The sequence below is a fragment of the Diadema setosum genome, chromosome 7 (genome assembly GCF_964275005.1).
Source record: "Diadema setosum chromosome 7, eeDiaSeto1, whole genome shotgun sequence".
Taxonomy (NCBI): Eukaryota; Metazoa; Echinodermata; class Echinoidea; order Diadematoida; family Diadematidae; genus Diadema; species Diadema setosum.
The window spans coordinates 2,728,619-2,744,900 of NC_092691.1; the positions used below are offsets into that span (position 1 = coordinate 2,728,619).

A 16,282-nucleotide genomic window follows, 5' to 3' on the forward strand; every position below is an offset into this window, starting at 1 on the left:
CCAGCAAGTAGTAAGAGAACATAATCACTCGAAGAAATAGTAAAATACTGTATTAATCATAATTCTACACGTGGAACGATGAGTGTGAATCAACGTGAATCATGTTTCAGCCGAATTTGTAGACAGCGAGCAGAGTTGTAGACACAAAGGAATCGCAATGACACCGAAACGCGCGTGGGCTTTGCTACCTATAGAAAAATACTCTTCTGACCCACTACGGCAGAACAAAGAACCTCAGAACACATTTGGCGCGCTTTAGTCACTGCTCATGCTTGTTTCTTATCCAAATGGAATGTTTGTCCCCTGCATGCTACACATGCTAATGAACCACTCCCTTAGCCTTGACAGCTAGCCAATCAGCAAACTCGTTAGTAAAACGTAGGCGTGGTATACGAGCTGAGGAACGTGTAATTTGTGACGTCATATACACTGCAGCTTCAATTTTCAACGCTAGCTCCGCATGCCATTCGAAGACCGCGCCTGAAAGGAACACGACGAAACTGCTTGGATGTATACAGTGAACGTAAGAGCTTCGATGCGCTGATAAATACGCTGGTCGCCTCATGAAAACTCATATTTTCTACCTCTTGTCTTGGATATAGCACAATACGAGCATGCCCAGCACACTGTTCAACGAAATGGAACATAATACTGAGGGTCTGGAGGACCACCAAAGGGCCCTCCAGTCGTTAGCCTTCAACCTTTCCATGTTGGGACTTAGCAATGAAGACGATGGACCCTCAGCTCTGGATGATAATAGGGCGAGGAAAAGCAGCAATATGACGGAATGTGTGCCCGTCCCTAGTTCGGAACATGTCGCAGAAATTGTAGGAAGACAAGGTATGCAATTTCCACGATATCCCCCTGTCGAATAGATGGTTAAGCCATTGTCAGACCTATTTTACTCGTAATGTACCTTCGCTACGCTGGTTACCGTTAGTTCACAGCCATGGAAAGAGTGTGACACCATAACAATTTGCTCACAACGTGGTTTTGCAGTTCACTGTCTTTGTCTGGTTCGCGCGCTAGTCGATGGATAGGGTTTGCGTGTGTATTAGTACCGTACATGTACCTCGCCTCGTGCTCGCGTTGACAATCGCACGTTGCACGTTACAGTGCAGTGTGGCTAGTATTCTTACGCTGTGATAGGATTTTGTGTGCTCACTACTGACTGGTGGTGGTAGTGTACAAGTCGTCGACTCGTAAATTCGTGGGACTGGGAGACGAACATGTTTCTTGTTTGATCACATAACTTTTAAGCAACATAGGTTAGGTATGTTTTATTCTTAAATCACATCCCTTGGGCCAACTATAGTCTAGGCCTATACTTGTTTTTTTTTTTTAATTTTTTATATATATATATATATATTTTTTTTTTTATAGAAATTCCCAACTTCCAAGCCAAGCTCGAGTCGAGTAAGTTAACCGAATAATAGATACGACTGCGAGTCGTGGGTTCGTAAATTATTATAGCATTGTTGTCAAGTCTACTTTCGCAGACCTATAAATTTTACCAGGATTCTAACGTTAGGTTAAATTTATCTAATGCTAGGCCTAGAATCTAATTCTAAGCCTAATGATCATGATGATTTTCAGTAATTTAATTAATTAGTCTAGACATCTAACGTTAGATCTAGATCTAGACCTATCTATGTTGTAGAACCTCAAATAGCTCTCACTTTAGCTAGGTTCTAGGCCCTAAACGTTAGTCCTAACTGTTGTGTAGAATCTAGACTGAGTGTTAACTATGTTAGACCTGGAAAGTTAAGAAACCCTATCATGTCGCCTTTGACTTTGTGTCTTGTCCAAACTGCAATCTGCTCAAAGCCGAGATAGATAAGATAGATGCCTGAGCGAGCGTAGTGAGCACTAGTGTAGTGGACTGTGTAGAGCTGAGCTAGATTTGGGGACCATACATGCTTATTTGGGGTTTTAAACACAGGTTTCACTATCCCTCTGATATGGGCTGTACGTAAGGCCAAGGCAGGGAATGGCTGTAAATTAAGTGTTTGTTGAACTCGGAAGATAGTTTTGAATTGGTTTAAATTTACACTTGATGCTCAGACAGCTGTGTCTAACATTAGGCCTGACATTAGTAACAAGGAGTTCCAGTTGTTACAACTGAGAAGGACTTGTGACGCAATGTATAGATAGGGCCTATCTAGATTCTACAGACTGCCTATCTGTGTGTAAAACAATATTTTTCACGGCATGAAATTTTTTGTGTATTGGAGCCGACAGCCTTTTTTGCGGCATGGAATATTTGCAAGTTGCCTCCGACATTCGATTCAGTGTGCATAGAACTCTATTGTAGACAAGAACTTTCACATGCATTTTCATTTCGCAAATCTTGGCTCTTGCGCAATTCAAGAAATTGAAATGCACGTGAACATTCCTCATTTTACAGTAAATTAGGGCTCTAACCATTTAGGCCTATAGGCTTACCAAGCTGCAAGTGGAAAAGTTTGTGTGGACCCTACTGCCTACATCTCGGTCTAGGTGGTCAATCCTGCTAAATGATTTTTATAGATTAAGATTCTACAAAGGATTGGGATGAAGACACTACACTATGCTAAGGCATGATAATCATTCAAAAAATGTTAGGGTTAACGTTAGCATGGAGGATGGGCTGCTTGTGTTACAACATGCACTTTGCATAGACACCTACCCAACAGTCGGCAATACTACCGTCACCTGTATAGAATATAGGCCTGGGCTTACTGTAGAACCAACTCGGAGACTCGTCCTTAACAGAGTAACGTGTTTATTATCAGAGTGCGTAGATTGTCTAAATTAACACTATTTTCTCTGAAAGATAATGTAGGAGCCTAGGCCCCTAGAACAAGGGTGTAGAAGAAACCTAGCCATAATATTTACTATAGCACTCACCTGTATTGTGGTACATAGACACTAATGTTAGCCCAACATATGAACAGCATACCAGGATAACACATGCAAAATTGCATGGATTATGCAGTGCCCTCACATGCATCCAGTTTTTGGTGCTGCGCCATTTTTTTTTTCTCGTTAAGATTTTTCAAAGTGGCGATGAAAATATCACCAGTTTTGAGTTCCTTGTCCTTATCTGCATCTTTTTTGAGTTGCTAGATAAACTATATCAAGTTTTCAGACATTTGTATGTACTCTGGGGCCTGTCTTATAACGACTTGTGATAGAAATCAATCACAAGTTTTTTGTGTGCTGCAATGCAAGTTGCAATTGATTTGGGGACTTGTGATTGATTTGAAGGCTTTATAAGACGGGGCCCAGCTGCAAAAACATTAGAAATCCACTGCTACATACAGATTGTGCTGTCATACATACTGTAAAAACTGATATTTTAGTGTACAGATATTTTTGCGAATGAGGAGGTTATTGACATTTTTGCGAGATGTTATTTTTCACGAATTGATATGAAGGGTAGAATCTATTGTAAATGCACATTTTTGCGTGTTAGTTTGCGGTCTAACTGATTCGCAAAATTCACAAAAATTAAACCCTCTCGAAAAATAACAGCCTTAACAATACATTGCATTAATAATAGTCTCGGTAGAGTCTTCTCTAGTAATGTATGCATGCATCATTGGCCATGTGAGAGCGATCCACAAATCCGCTGCTGTACTGTGCACACAACACAGCTAGTTTATGAGGAAGCATCACTGCATGTTTACATAGGTTTGTACATTGTGAATGCACATGCCTGTGCACATCTAAGTATTCATGTAAGCTAACTTGATTCGATTTCAGTGGTTATGTAGACGTGTACTCGTTCCTACTACACTGTACTACCTAAGATGCTAGTAGTGTAGCTTCGTGGTACATTTCAGAATAATTTGAATTGAATTTTGCGAGAGCCAAGATTGGCGAAATTAGTATGCACGGGAAAGTTCATGTCTACACTAGATTCTATATGCATTGAATGATGAGGGCAACTTGCGAAAATTTCATGCTGCGAAAAAAGCCATTGGTTCCAATTCGCGAAAATTTCATGCCACGAAAATATCACTGCAAGTTGAAAAAACTACACTAGCGCATTGTGCTAGCTTGTAATTACCCTTGTACAAGTGTATGCAGTGGCTTCAGATCAGAAAAATAATAAAATATCATATAGTAAGGACCTCCCGCATCACCTCCTTTGGAAAATCTGGATGAGAAACTACTTTTCTTTTTATATTTGACCTTCCTTCCTTCGTGATTGTGGTATGTGATGTACATTGTAGAGTGCATGTTCCTGTTATCCAGCCACTCTGGTCATGGATACAGTCAGGCAGGCATCATGTTTGGTTGATATTAGACCTACATTGTACGCTTGTGGCTGTTTGAAATGCCAAATTTCTAGGAGACAAATCACAATGATAAACCTTGAGATGTTGGCCACATCTGCTCCGTAATGCTACTTCAACTAGCAATTTTCATTGATATGCTGTATTGATAATTTGGACCTGCAGTTTCATTGTCCTGCAAAATTTCATGGATTTTACTTGGGAAATTTGATTCTACACCTTGCTATTCTTTAGATACTAAGAAATGTGTCATATCCAGTAAGGCACATGTTGAATATGAAAGTGATACTCTGTGTTTAATTGTACTGAACTTATCCAAGCTGAAATCAGTGTTTACTTTTTACCCAAGTAGTACAGTATGTGGGTGCTACACAAAACATAATCAAGGAGAAGCTGGCCTTGTATTAATTGCAATATAAAATATCAAAGCTGCTAACTCAGACTAGCTTTGCATTTGTTCTGCATAATGCACACCATGCTTACCACTAATACCAGTATATTATGTCCAAAACCTAAAGCTATTGCCCCCCCCCCTCCAAAAAAAAAAAAAAAAAAAAAAAAGAAAAGAAAAAATTGTGTACAGACTCTGCACTTAAGAACTTGTAAATAAGTATTCTGCTGATTCCAGCAGGAATTAATTGGAATCAAATGTATTATGGACACTAAAATCTTGCAGCACTTTTTGCTGGAGAGAAAATACCATTAATTGTCATGGATACAGCTCTGCTCTCATTCTTACTTGACCTGCTGAGTTTCGTAGAACCTCTGCTGTGTTTTCTAGTACATCTTTTTGTGGTCCACTTATTTTGCCAAAGGTTATCAAATCAATGAGACAGAATTCCATAAACTTCACGACATTTCTTCAACAAGATGGCCAACCATATTTGAATTAGAAGCAGAATGTTCTCAAAATTCTTGATTTGCTCATACGGGTAACCTTTGTCACCTGAGTGCACTTGTCTTTACATGGGGTTGGTATTTTAACATGTATTGCACCGAGAGACTAACACTATAATGGCAGGACAGGGGACTGAGAATTCAGTTTACAGTACTGACACACACCAATTAGAAAACATCTGAACATTCTAATCACTGCACCAATAGCAAATAATGAAGTAGGCTCCCTATGTAGTGCAGGCATCTCTTTACATACCATGCAGTGTACTGGGTCATCACCCAATATGTAAAAGTTCAGAGAATTATTAAAGTTACATTATTTATCTGTACGGTGTGGGTAATTCTTTTTGAACACTACACTACTCCTTGTAATGTATGTTCGGAATCAAATAATAGATGTATTTGTGAAATCAAATCAGTGTTGCACAGAGCAGTGTTTGTGAAAGGCCTTTCAAGTAATGGCATAGATGCACAGTATTACTTTTAGAATTGGCATAATACTCGCATTAGTTATAGACTCTTTCACATTTAATGTGGCTGCGAGTCTGGATTATCAGTGTTAATGCTCCATACGTTGTGGGATTGCTATTGCTATAGGCATGATTGTGAAGTTCTCAAGATAGTGTACTTTCATTGGGGAATGAAATGCATTTCCCATTTCCCTTAAGGTGTATTCACTTGTATATGCCAATTCTTTAAAAAAAAAAAAAAAGATTGTGGTACTGTAAAAAGGGATAATTTTTGTTACAACGTAAACAATGTTATGGGGGGGGGGGTGTGGATGGACCTATGACATTTCCCCCCCCCCCAAAAAAAAAAAAAAAATAGTAAACTAACCATACATTTGTAATCGATACTCTGTAGTATACATGTATGTTTATCACCCTGGAAACAATAATACTTGATATTCTCTCCTGAAACCAACCCACTCTAACGCCAACAGGAAACCGCAATGCATGAAGAGCTTCTTTTCATACTACACACACCATTGTAAACACAAATGAGAAGCCCCGCCATTGCATATATTGCATACATGATTCTCGGGGTCTAGAAAGTCTGCATGCTTGGCGCGTTGCCAGAACCAAGGGACGTTTGTGATCTGGGGATATAACTCTCCTGGCCTGTTTTCAGAGTTATCCTTGACAAGAATGGACATTGTCACAAAAAGAGCTTTTTCAGTATTACAAAATCACCGAGGATTAAAAAAAAAAAGTATTTAAATTTTATGGCACGGGACTTTGCTTGCATCCAGCTGTTTCTGACAGTTAATAACTGCGAGCCCCAGATGCAAAATTACTAATGTTTTATGTTGTCATGTCAGTGCTGGTCGTATTGCTAGTGTAAAGAAGGCAAATCTGAAAATAAAAAAAGGAAGAAAGAAAAGAACAAAACCAGCATCAAATGGCAAGTACACAAGCTGCCAAACCTGGCTTGACTACCTTGTACTAACTGAGGTACATCATGTTAATGTGTTTGAAGATATGCTACCCTCACTTTGTATTTCACCCAAGTACCACTATTTGTAAGATGAATGAACCTTTGTATAGCAAAATCAGCATGTAATGTTTACATCATGTTTTTATATACAATTTTGAAAATTATATTCACTTCGCATTTTCTCAGATTGGTGCATATTTGGTGCTGTGTTGACATGTTCAATTTCATCATTGTCATATTTTGTTGTTGAAGAGTTGCTGTTTTAATTTTTCTTTGTTAAAACCTTTTACAGTAAACTTGATATTTATGAAGTATTCTCCTTTTTCTTTTTGTTTTTAATGCAGGTTGCAAGATCAAGGCTTTGAGAGCTAAAACCAACACGTACATCAAGACACCAGTTCGTGGTGAGGAGCCAATCTTTGTTGTAACAGGGAGGAAGGAAGATGTTGCAGCAGCAAAGAGGGAAATCTTGCAGGCAGCCGAGCACTTCAGTCAGATCAGAGCGAGGCGAAACCAGGGTCATTCTGGCGTGCCACCAGGCCCACCGCCTCCCAACATCCCGGGCCAGACCACAATCCAGGTGCGGGTACCATACCGAGTCGTCGGGCTGGTGGTTGGGCCGAAAGGAGCCACGATCAAGAGGATACAGCAGCAGACAAACACGTACATCGTCACGCCCAGCAGAGATAACGAGCCCGTGTTTGAGGTAACAGGACTTCCTGAGAGCGTGGAGAGGGCGCGGGAGGAGATTGAGGCGCACATTGCCATGCGCACTGGAGGGCTGATCGATTCTACAAGCCCCGAGGATGATTTTGCCAGCAACGGCACGGATAGGGGGATGGTGGACGACGTCAATTTGTACAAGACGGGTCCCAGCCCCTTTGCACAGCCTGTTGGAGGCAACAAGCCCATCATTCAGAGGAGCAGCAGTGACAACTATTTCTTCCCGCCCAACATCACTGCGGCCACGACTTCAACCACCACGACAGGTAACTCAGAGTTCAACCCACTTGCCACCACGTTTGCGAACAGGTCTGCTTACAATTTGTTCAACGGCTCGTCCCCGGAGCTTGGGATGGAATCGCCCAACTACGAGGCGCCCATCCCTCCGGCTGGGCTGACCGGCCCGCAGCACATCTCCATGTGGCAGGATCTGACAGCAGGCGTTGGCCCAGCTTACTGCATCCCCCCTGCCCAGGTCTCCCGAAGGAGCAGCAGTATCAGCTCGACATCGGGGAGCAACGAGCCTGTAGTCAACGGCATCAACGAGCACCCGCCAGCTAGGCGTATCAGGAGCGATCCTCTCAACGGTGGGCTGTCCGTGCTGCCGTCGATAACGCCCCTTCCGTCAGCTTTCCCCGTCACATCCTCGAGCAGCACCTGCAGCAGCCCGACGGATTCGATTGGGTCCGGGTCCCTGACGGCGCAGAGCAAGAAGCAGTGCATGGTATGCAGCGACCACGACATCGTTGCAGCACTGGTGCCGTGCGGCCACAATCTCTTCTGTATGGAATGTGCCAACTCGCTGATCAACAAGGAAAATTCTGTATGTCCTATGTGCCAAGAGCCTGTTACCCAAGCCATTCGAATCCAGTTCACGTAGAAATACGCCCCTGGATGAGACTGGCGCTTGTCCCCCCTGTATGTACACATTCTTGTTGAGTTTCAACATAAAAATCTATATAAAGTACTCCCCTCAAAGATATTTTTTCATATGAATTTTGTTATATTTCTTATTTTTAGAGGTCAACATTTTTGTCTATTTGAGTTGTGAGTGAAAGAAGAGTGTTTTCGTATAAAATGCAAATATTCATTTTTTTATCTAAGTATTGATATTGTAGTAGAAGATATTATGAAGGACATCAAGTATTTTATTCATCATACAATAAAAAGCAAAGATTTCTATTTGATACAATATGTCTACAGAATAAAGGTCTTATTTAAGTTGAATTTATCTGCTGGATGTTTTGTAAGAGCTTTATTTAAGAGAGAGCATTCAGCTTGTACAGTAAACTATTGATACAAGAGAAACAGAGTATCTGAATAGTATTAAACAAAGAGTTTTCATTCTATAGCATATTTGACGTGTAACCATGACACTTTCAGTTATACAAAAAAAAGAAAAAAACCATGGAAATGATGAAATATATATAAGTATTACGTCAAGTATATTTTACCCTGTTGATATTTTAAATAGCGACGATAGAGGTTATTTTTATTCTATTTGTATGGAGGGACAGGAACCCCATGCGATGGTGCCCGCCATTTGGCCAAGCATATAATCTGACATACTCTATTGTATTTGTACAAAAAAGAAAAGATGTGAACAACTGTCGTATTATGTTGCACATTGTTTTAGTTGTATTTTTTATTTTTAATATATTTCAAAGCAGTCTTTTAGTATATGATGTATGTGTAGCTTTGATATATCGACCAAATATTCCATGGTAACGAGGACGTTCTAACTGAAAATACTGACGAACTTCTGATTTTCCATGCTAAAGCCCAACCTGCATTCAGCCAAAAGATGTATTTCACGATAAACGTTCAGAAAAAAAGAAAGTTTTATTTTTTGTCAAAACTGAAAGAAGTTCAATATGTAATTGATTTGTTGCCGAGATGTGATTGTGTGCTGGTTTTGTACTTCAAAACAAGTTCTTTTGTTTTTGCTCCGTTTTCAGACAATTTATGAGAAAGGTTGCATCCACTGGCTTGGAGAAAGTGTATGAATTTTTCTCAATGTTTACCAGTTTTGCCAAGTTTTCAGATATTATGAGAAGAAATGATATAATTATATATTAAGATATAGAAATCTAGACATATGAATGAGAGAAAAGAATTGCTATTTTTGTAGGTAAAAAATAGGGTTGATTCCTGAGAAAAAAAGAAAGTGATATTAAGAATTGCTGCAAATGTTTCATTGAAATGTTCCTATCGGTCGCCAACGTTTTTACATTGGTGTTGTTGTTCACAGTGCACTGTTGACGCTAGTTTTCAATTCAACCAACTCCTGCATGTGTTTCGTGTTCTGTGACTCGATCAAGAACTACACCCGATCTTTTCGTTACCCCAACCAACTATTTATCTATAATTCTCTGACCCACCAGTGTCTTAAAATGACCAAGAAATAACCTCTCTAAACAAATTTTATTTTTTGCCAGTGTGATGTGGTTTTCCATGGACAAATATGAAAACTCACAATGTACTCGGAAAACAGATATCAGCTCTCAAAAAAAGGAAAAAAAAAAAAGAAATTTTTTTATATAACTCTTGTGTCACCTTGTCAAAGTCTTTGTGTGCGAATTGTGTGGTGTATGTGTTCTGTGTCCGAAGAAGACAGATTTATTGTATGAAAGATTATTTGTGACCAAAATGTGAAGTCTATGTGTATAAACTGTAAATGTTATTTTTGTTATATTATTACAAAAAATGCAATCAGTAAGTAGTAGCAAGAGAGGATACATACGTGTATATCCGATATCTCGATTGTAACCAAACGTTACTCTGGACATACCCGTTTTGTCATGAACATTTTGTCGCAAAGGTGCAAGTAACTGAACATATTGTAGACCTCCCCCCTGTACCATTTCTCAGTTCACAGTACTTGTCCTATACAGACATCGTATGCAGAGGGTTTTCTTGAGGATTTACTTAGGCAGTAGTGTAGGCCCCCTCCCCTTATTCCTAAACTAGGGATGATACATGTAGATCAACCCATCTTCTAGTGATTTTTCTTCTTTGACATAGCAGAGTAGTGAGTATTTCACCATTGTATTTCATTCGTTCTGCCAGAAATCAGTATTTTTTTATTTTCCCTTTTCCATTTTCCTATTGTGTGTAATTTTGACGATCTATAAAATCGATAGAGCTGACTTCTCTTTAGTTTAACTATGCAAACACAATAATGCCAGTTTTTCTTAACAAGGTTTTGCATATTGTCTAAATATTTTAACTGTATTTTTCGAATTGATAATCATTACAGAGTAACTTTCATATGATTAAATTTGATACTCAAATATGATCATTTAGCCTAATAATTATTCAATGATAGAAATATGACTATTGGTCAAATTATATAGTATTTATCAAAACTTTCAACCCAGTACTGTTCTGTAATAATGTCTGTAAAAATGCAACATTTAGCAAGTTCTTCATAATCCAGGTGCATTACACATATACCATCAAGTGATATCATCCTGGTATGACAAAGAAGGTTCATATTTCTTTTTTCGCAAAGGTTCATCTGAATATTTGAAAAGTGTTATCAAGGATTGATGTGTATATCGACTTGCACAAACAGTCAAGAGAATGGAATGGCTTGTGAAATGAAAAAAAAAAAAGTTTTCAGTGTTGTAACACCTTTTTAACCTGTTCATGCAAAAGAATTCCAGAGAAAGAATTATTAAAAGTTGTGTTCAAGCAATAAAAGCTTAAATTTGTTCAGAAATTCAAAAACCTTAATTGTTGTTTGTACTCCTCTTTTATTTTGTTATTTTCATGAGTTGGTGATGTGAATGCATTCTCAAGAGCGCTACATGTACATGTAACCCTGTGATAGTGGTGGAGATACAGACACTGAACCTGAATGTTCATTCCAAATTTATCATGGGATTGCGTGATGAGGGTTAGATTATAGTGCATAGCGTACACAGGGTAGGCGATCTGGGATATATTTACTGCTTTGTTTACCATCATCTCACATGCACATACCTGTTCCTGTTTGTACATGGCAACTGATTGACAAATTGCCCTACATCGACGTAAATAAGCACTGAATTGATCAGTGTTTTAGTAGTAGCCATGATTTAAAAAAAAAAAAAATGTACATATGTGGCAAATTTTGTCTGTTTTCATTTCTTCATTTTCTGTGTAGGGCAAGCTTGTTTTGGTTAACGTATTGCTCAGCCACCCATTGCATTTTATTCTATCTCTATAGCTTTGTCGCCCAGCGCACATCACAAGGGGGCTTGGATGTATCAATGGGCCATGTCAAGTAACCTCTTTTTAACCTCGCAGAAGTTCGATTGTTGTGTGTCGGTGTAGAGAGAGAGAGAGAGATTTTTTTTTTTTTTTTTGGTGCCTTGTTTTTTTTTTTCCAGTAAATCTGAGGAAATGTCTGTGAAGAGATTGTTGATGGTTATGCTGTGTGCTGTGAATACTGCAGGACAAAAATTGATGTTTATGGTGTTCATGGAGAAAATTTTGTTGGACTGGGGCCATTATTTGTGAACATGCACTTTACACACACACACACACACACACACGCACACACACACACACAAACAACAAAGAAAGTATTTATGTTAAAGAAATGTCTGAAGAGATTGTTGATGGTTATGCTGTGTGCTGTGAATACTGCAGGACAAAAATTGATGTTTATGGTGTTCATGGAGAAAATTATGTTGGACTGGGGCCATTATTTGTGAACATGCACTTTACACACACACACACACACACACACAAACAACAAAGAAAGTATTTATGTTAAATGTTTGATCAAAATAATACAGGTTTGGCTCTGCTCGATATGTCACAGGCACTGTTATATTTAGATGTTTGTTAGGGTTAGTTGGTGTAATGATGAGCTTTAGTCTCTTATGGGACAACAAATGAGAGATAATCTCCAGATTTTATCTAGCAGTCCAATTGCAGATTTGGAAGCAGGTTAGAACCCGCATCCACGGAAGCATGGTCTCTGGTGCAGTGTATCACTATGCTCTAGTGGAGACGAAGAACTAGTGTGAAAGTAGGCATAAACCATTATGCTCTTTATCTGCTCTGGTATGTAAGCACAAAGAAAGAAAAAAAGGGGTAGATGGAGGGAGAGAGAGGAGAAGAAGAAAAGGAATTTGTTGGTACAATATAATATAACCCTGTAAGTTTGCAAATTTAAACAAATTCTCCCCCTCTGCCAGATCTAAACCTGAAATCATTTTTGTTTCTTTCATTGTTTACGGAACAAAGTCGAATAATGTTTACAAGAATCATAGTATTACTGTAAAACATGATATTTTCGTGGCATGAAATTTTCACAAATGGGACCCGATGGCCTTTTTGGCGGCGTGAAACTTGGGCGAGTTGCCTTTACATTCAATGCATGTAGTGTAGAGAAGAACTTTCATGTGCATTCTAATTTTGTGAATCTTGGCTGTCGCAAAATTCACAAAATTAAAATGCACGAAAAAACATTCCTCGATTTTACAGCAAGTACCATTATACCAAAACCTGAAGATCTTATAGAGAAAAGGTGCACTCTCCACCACTTGCTAAAACACCCCCTCCCCCCCCCCCCTGCCTGAAATCAAAGTTGCTCCATGGACTTCCTTTCATCAATGACACAAAAAAGAGACTCTTTCTTTATGACTCTTTTGTTCTTATTTCTTTATTTATTACTAGTATCCTGTGGAGAAACAAAGGTAGAAACATTGGACAAATACAGGAAAGATCAACAGGAAATATGATACAGGGAAGATATAATGGGAACTATGAAAGAAAAAGGGGGTTGGAAGGTTTAGATAGGAAGAAATGCATTGTAGACGGTAGAGCATGTTGTGCTCCTGTTGTGGAAAGAAAGCATGTGGGCTGGTGAGGGTGGGGACAAAGGCTACTGGGGGGTAACAAAGAGACTGTAAGAGCCCTCTTTGTCACCGCGTTTCTGGAAGGAAATGTATGAGAGAAGAAAGGATTAGCCAAACCCCCTTCCATATCACATCAATTGCCTAGCAGACTGTGGCCAATTTAACAAAGGCCCATCCACTCTCTTGCAGTTGCCGTATGAAGCTGAGGAATAAAATAGGGGCTAAGGGGGGGGGGGGAGTGAAGCATGAAAGGGAAAGAAAGAGAGTGAGAGATTGGAAAGGGAAGGTTGAGGGGGGGGGGGGAGATCAGCTTTGCCTCGTGGTTTGTAGAGCAGAGCAATTAATGCGACTGGCCCAAAATGAACCAATGCTTCGAGAACCCAAGCAAGCCCAGAGCTTTGCGTGAGAAGCGGGCGAGCAAACAGAGAATGCAATGGTACGCCAGACAGACAAAGGCAGTCTGCAGGTTGTGCAGAGGTCGTTTGGTCTCAGGAAACACTGCTTTTCTTTTCTCTCCTCCTTTTTCCATCCCCAATTGCTGGTTCATTGTAAATCCTGTCTGTGATCGATCAGATTTAAAAAAAAAAAAAGTTGTTTGAATATCCTTTTGTAATCTATCATTTACAGTGCTCCTGTGTCTCAATCTATATTGTAGTCCCTGATTTACTTGTATCAACTTAGACTGACAAAACCTGCAAAACATCTTATCTGATTTTACTTCATGGGACAGTCACATTTATGTTTTCAGATTAGTAGTTCCTCAATTTCATTGATTATTTCTATTTTAATTACATGTACTTAAGCTGATATGACTAACAAATGCATTCCTGTGATGAATGTGAGATTAGTGACAAAGGTTGTATCACATGCAGTAGACGATACATTGTTTATTGCAGAGATAAAATGCTGGTTTACAGATCATTGTTGATTAAGACAAAATTGCAAAGTAGGCCTATGGTTTGCAAAATAGGAAAACTAAAATACATCTGTGTTTTACAGTTGGGGAAAACCATAGTAGGTAACCTATATACACACACAGACATACACATATGTAATATTGTTAGCCCAACTATAGATGCCGTGCAAAGCATGGCATTGCAACTTCTGCTCTGTTCAGTGACAGGGCTGTGTATGATTCATTTAATATATGTATATGTATATATATATATATATATATATATATATATATATATATATATATATATATATATATATATATATATATATGTATATATATATATATACATATATTGTTTTCATTCAAAACACATCATGTAGGTTGATGTTGGATTCAAAAGTCAATTCATCATCAGATTCACCTCATGATTTTTGTATGTGATATCAGTCAATATCACTGAAATGTCACATAGGCCCCTTTAATATAAATGTGTATATACCTGTATGTATATATATTTTTTTTTTTTATTTATTTATTTATTTATATATATTTTTTTTTTTTTTTGGGGGGGGGATATATAGATAAAACTTCTATACCATCATTTTGATTTTTCTCCTTTTATGAAAGTCACTCTGACCATCATGAGAAATTGTGCTCTGGTAAGGAGCTCGAGAATAATATCAATCTTTTGTGTCTAGACCTGATGAGTATGACCAAAAAAAAAAAAAAGAGTTAAGTGTAGTCTTGGTAGGCATTCTCATTATTTATATTTTTATATTTTATTTTATTATATTTTATATATTTTTTTAAAAATCATTGTGAATACAACATACATGTTCCTATCCAGTGGCGGATCCAGAGGGGGGCGCAACCGGCGCACGCCCCCCCCCCTTTACTTTTTGTTAAAAACAAAAGAAATAAAAAGAAAAAAATGAAATGAAACCTGGAAGTGCCACCAGAAATATTAGTCACGCCCCCCCCCCCCCCCCTTTACAGAATTCCTGGATCCGCCCTTGCTATCTATCTCTTCACAGCTTTGCACAAACAAGTACATGTATTATTTTTGCAAAAATCTGTATTTTCCCCTGCCCCGTATACAGCAGAGAATCTTGTAAAGAAACCCACAGTTGTTTTGATTTGCATGCAGCAGGTATGCCAACAAATCCGGCTTGCACACTAACAACATCTCAGTCTCCCTTTGTTTGGGGGTTGCCGCAGCTCAGATCTCTCAGAGCTGGCCTGGTTGAAAACCAGCCTTTTGTGGGGTGCTGCACGAACTCTAGCAAATCCTGATTTGCTCCCAGGAGGGATGGAGAGAGGGGGATAGAGATCGGGAGAGGGAAAAAGAACGGGCACCAAGAAAATGCTGTTTTCTTCCCGGCGATCGAGCTAGCAGCTAGTGCTAGTGCAGTGTATAAAAACTGACTGTGCTGTCCACAGTGATTGTCTGTGTCAAGTTTTCCCTCTAAAATGCAGATTGCAGAAAACTGTATGCATCAGAACAGCTAGGGCTGCCCTGGAGGTAGGTACGCATCAAGATAAGAATTCAGGCAATTTTATGTACCTACTGCAAATGGTAAAGATGAAGCGTAGAAGTACGATATGAGTGTCTCATGTTCAAATGCAAGTCAAGAGGATATGGGGAGATTTATCCTACTCGGCCTGCCTGTGGAACATTTTACAATCCATGCTATGTGTGAGAGTGTGCACATACTATAACATGTCTTGACTTCAACATACCGGTATAGGCCTACATACAAAACACACACTAGGCACATTGTATCATTATGAGTTTGAAAACACACACACACCACACACACATACCACACACACACACACACACACACATACACATAAACAATGTGACTTGCGAGGAGAATATGGACACATGCGGAGGGGGCTATAAAAGACCCGATTTCATGTAAAACATGATATTTTCGCGGCATGAAATCTTTGCGTATGGGAGCTGACGGCTTTATTCGCAGTAGGCATTTGAATTTCTTGGCTCTTGCGAATCCTCATTTTACAGTATGATAATGGCACACCAGTGGTAGAAATGTGAGGGGTAATGTCTTGTCAGCACAAACTGGTATTTTGCAAAAACATTTCAAACATTGCTGATTATCTGTTTGCATGACTGTGCTATTTGTGTAAATATACTCCTCTCATACAGTAAATGAGAGCACAAG

General features: G+C 39.0%; 1 protein-coding gene across 1 annotated transcript; it reads left to right on the forward strand.

Moving 5' to 3' along the window:
• The first annotated feature begins 478 nt into the window (after positions 1-478).
• LOC140230442 (RNA-binding protein MEX3B-like) lies at positions 479-11,078 on the forward strand. The gene is made up of 2 exons (XM_072310595.1): positions 479-840; positions 6,962-11,078. The coding sequence occupies exons 1-2, from the start codon at positions 615-617 to the stop codon at positions 8,218-8,220; spliced, it is 1,485 nt and encodes a 494-aa protein (XP_072166696.1). The 5' UTR covers positions 479-614; the 3' UTR covers positions 8,221-11,078.
• Positions 11,079-16,282: the final 5,204 nt, after the last annotated feature.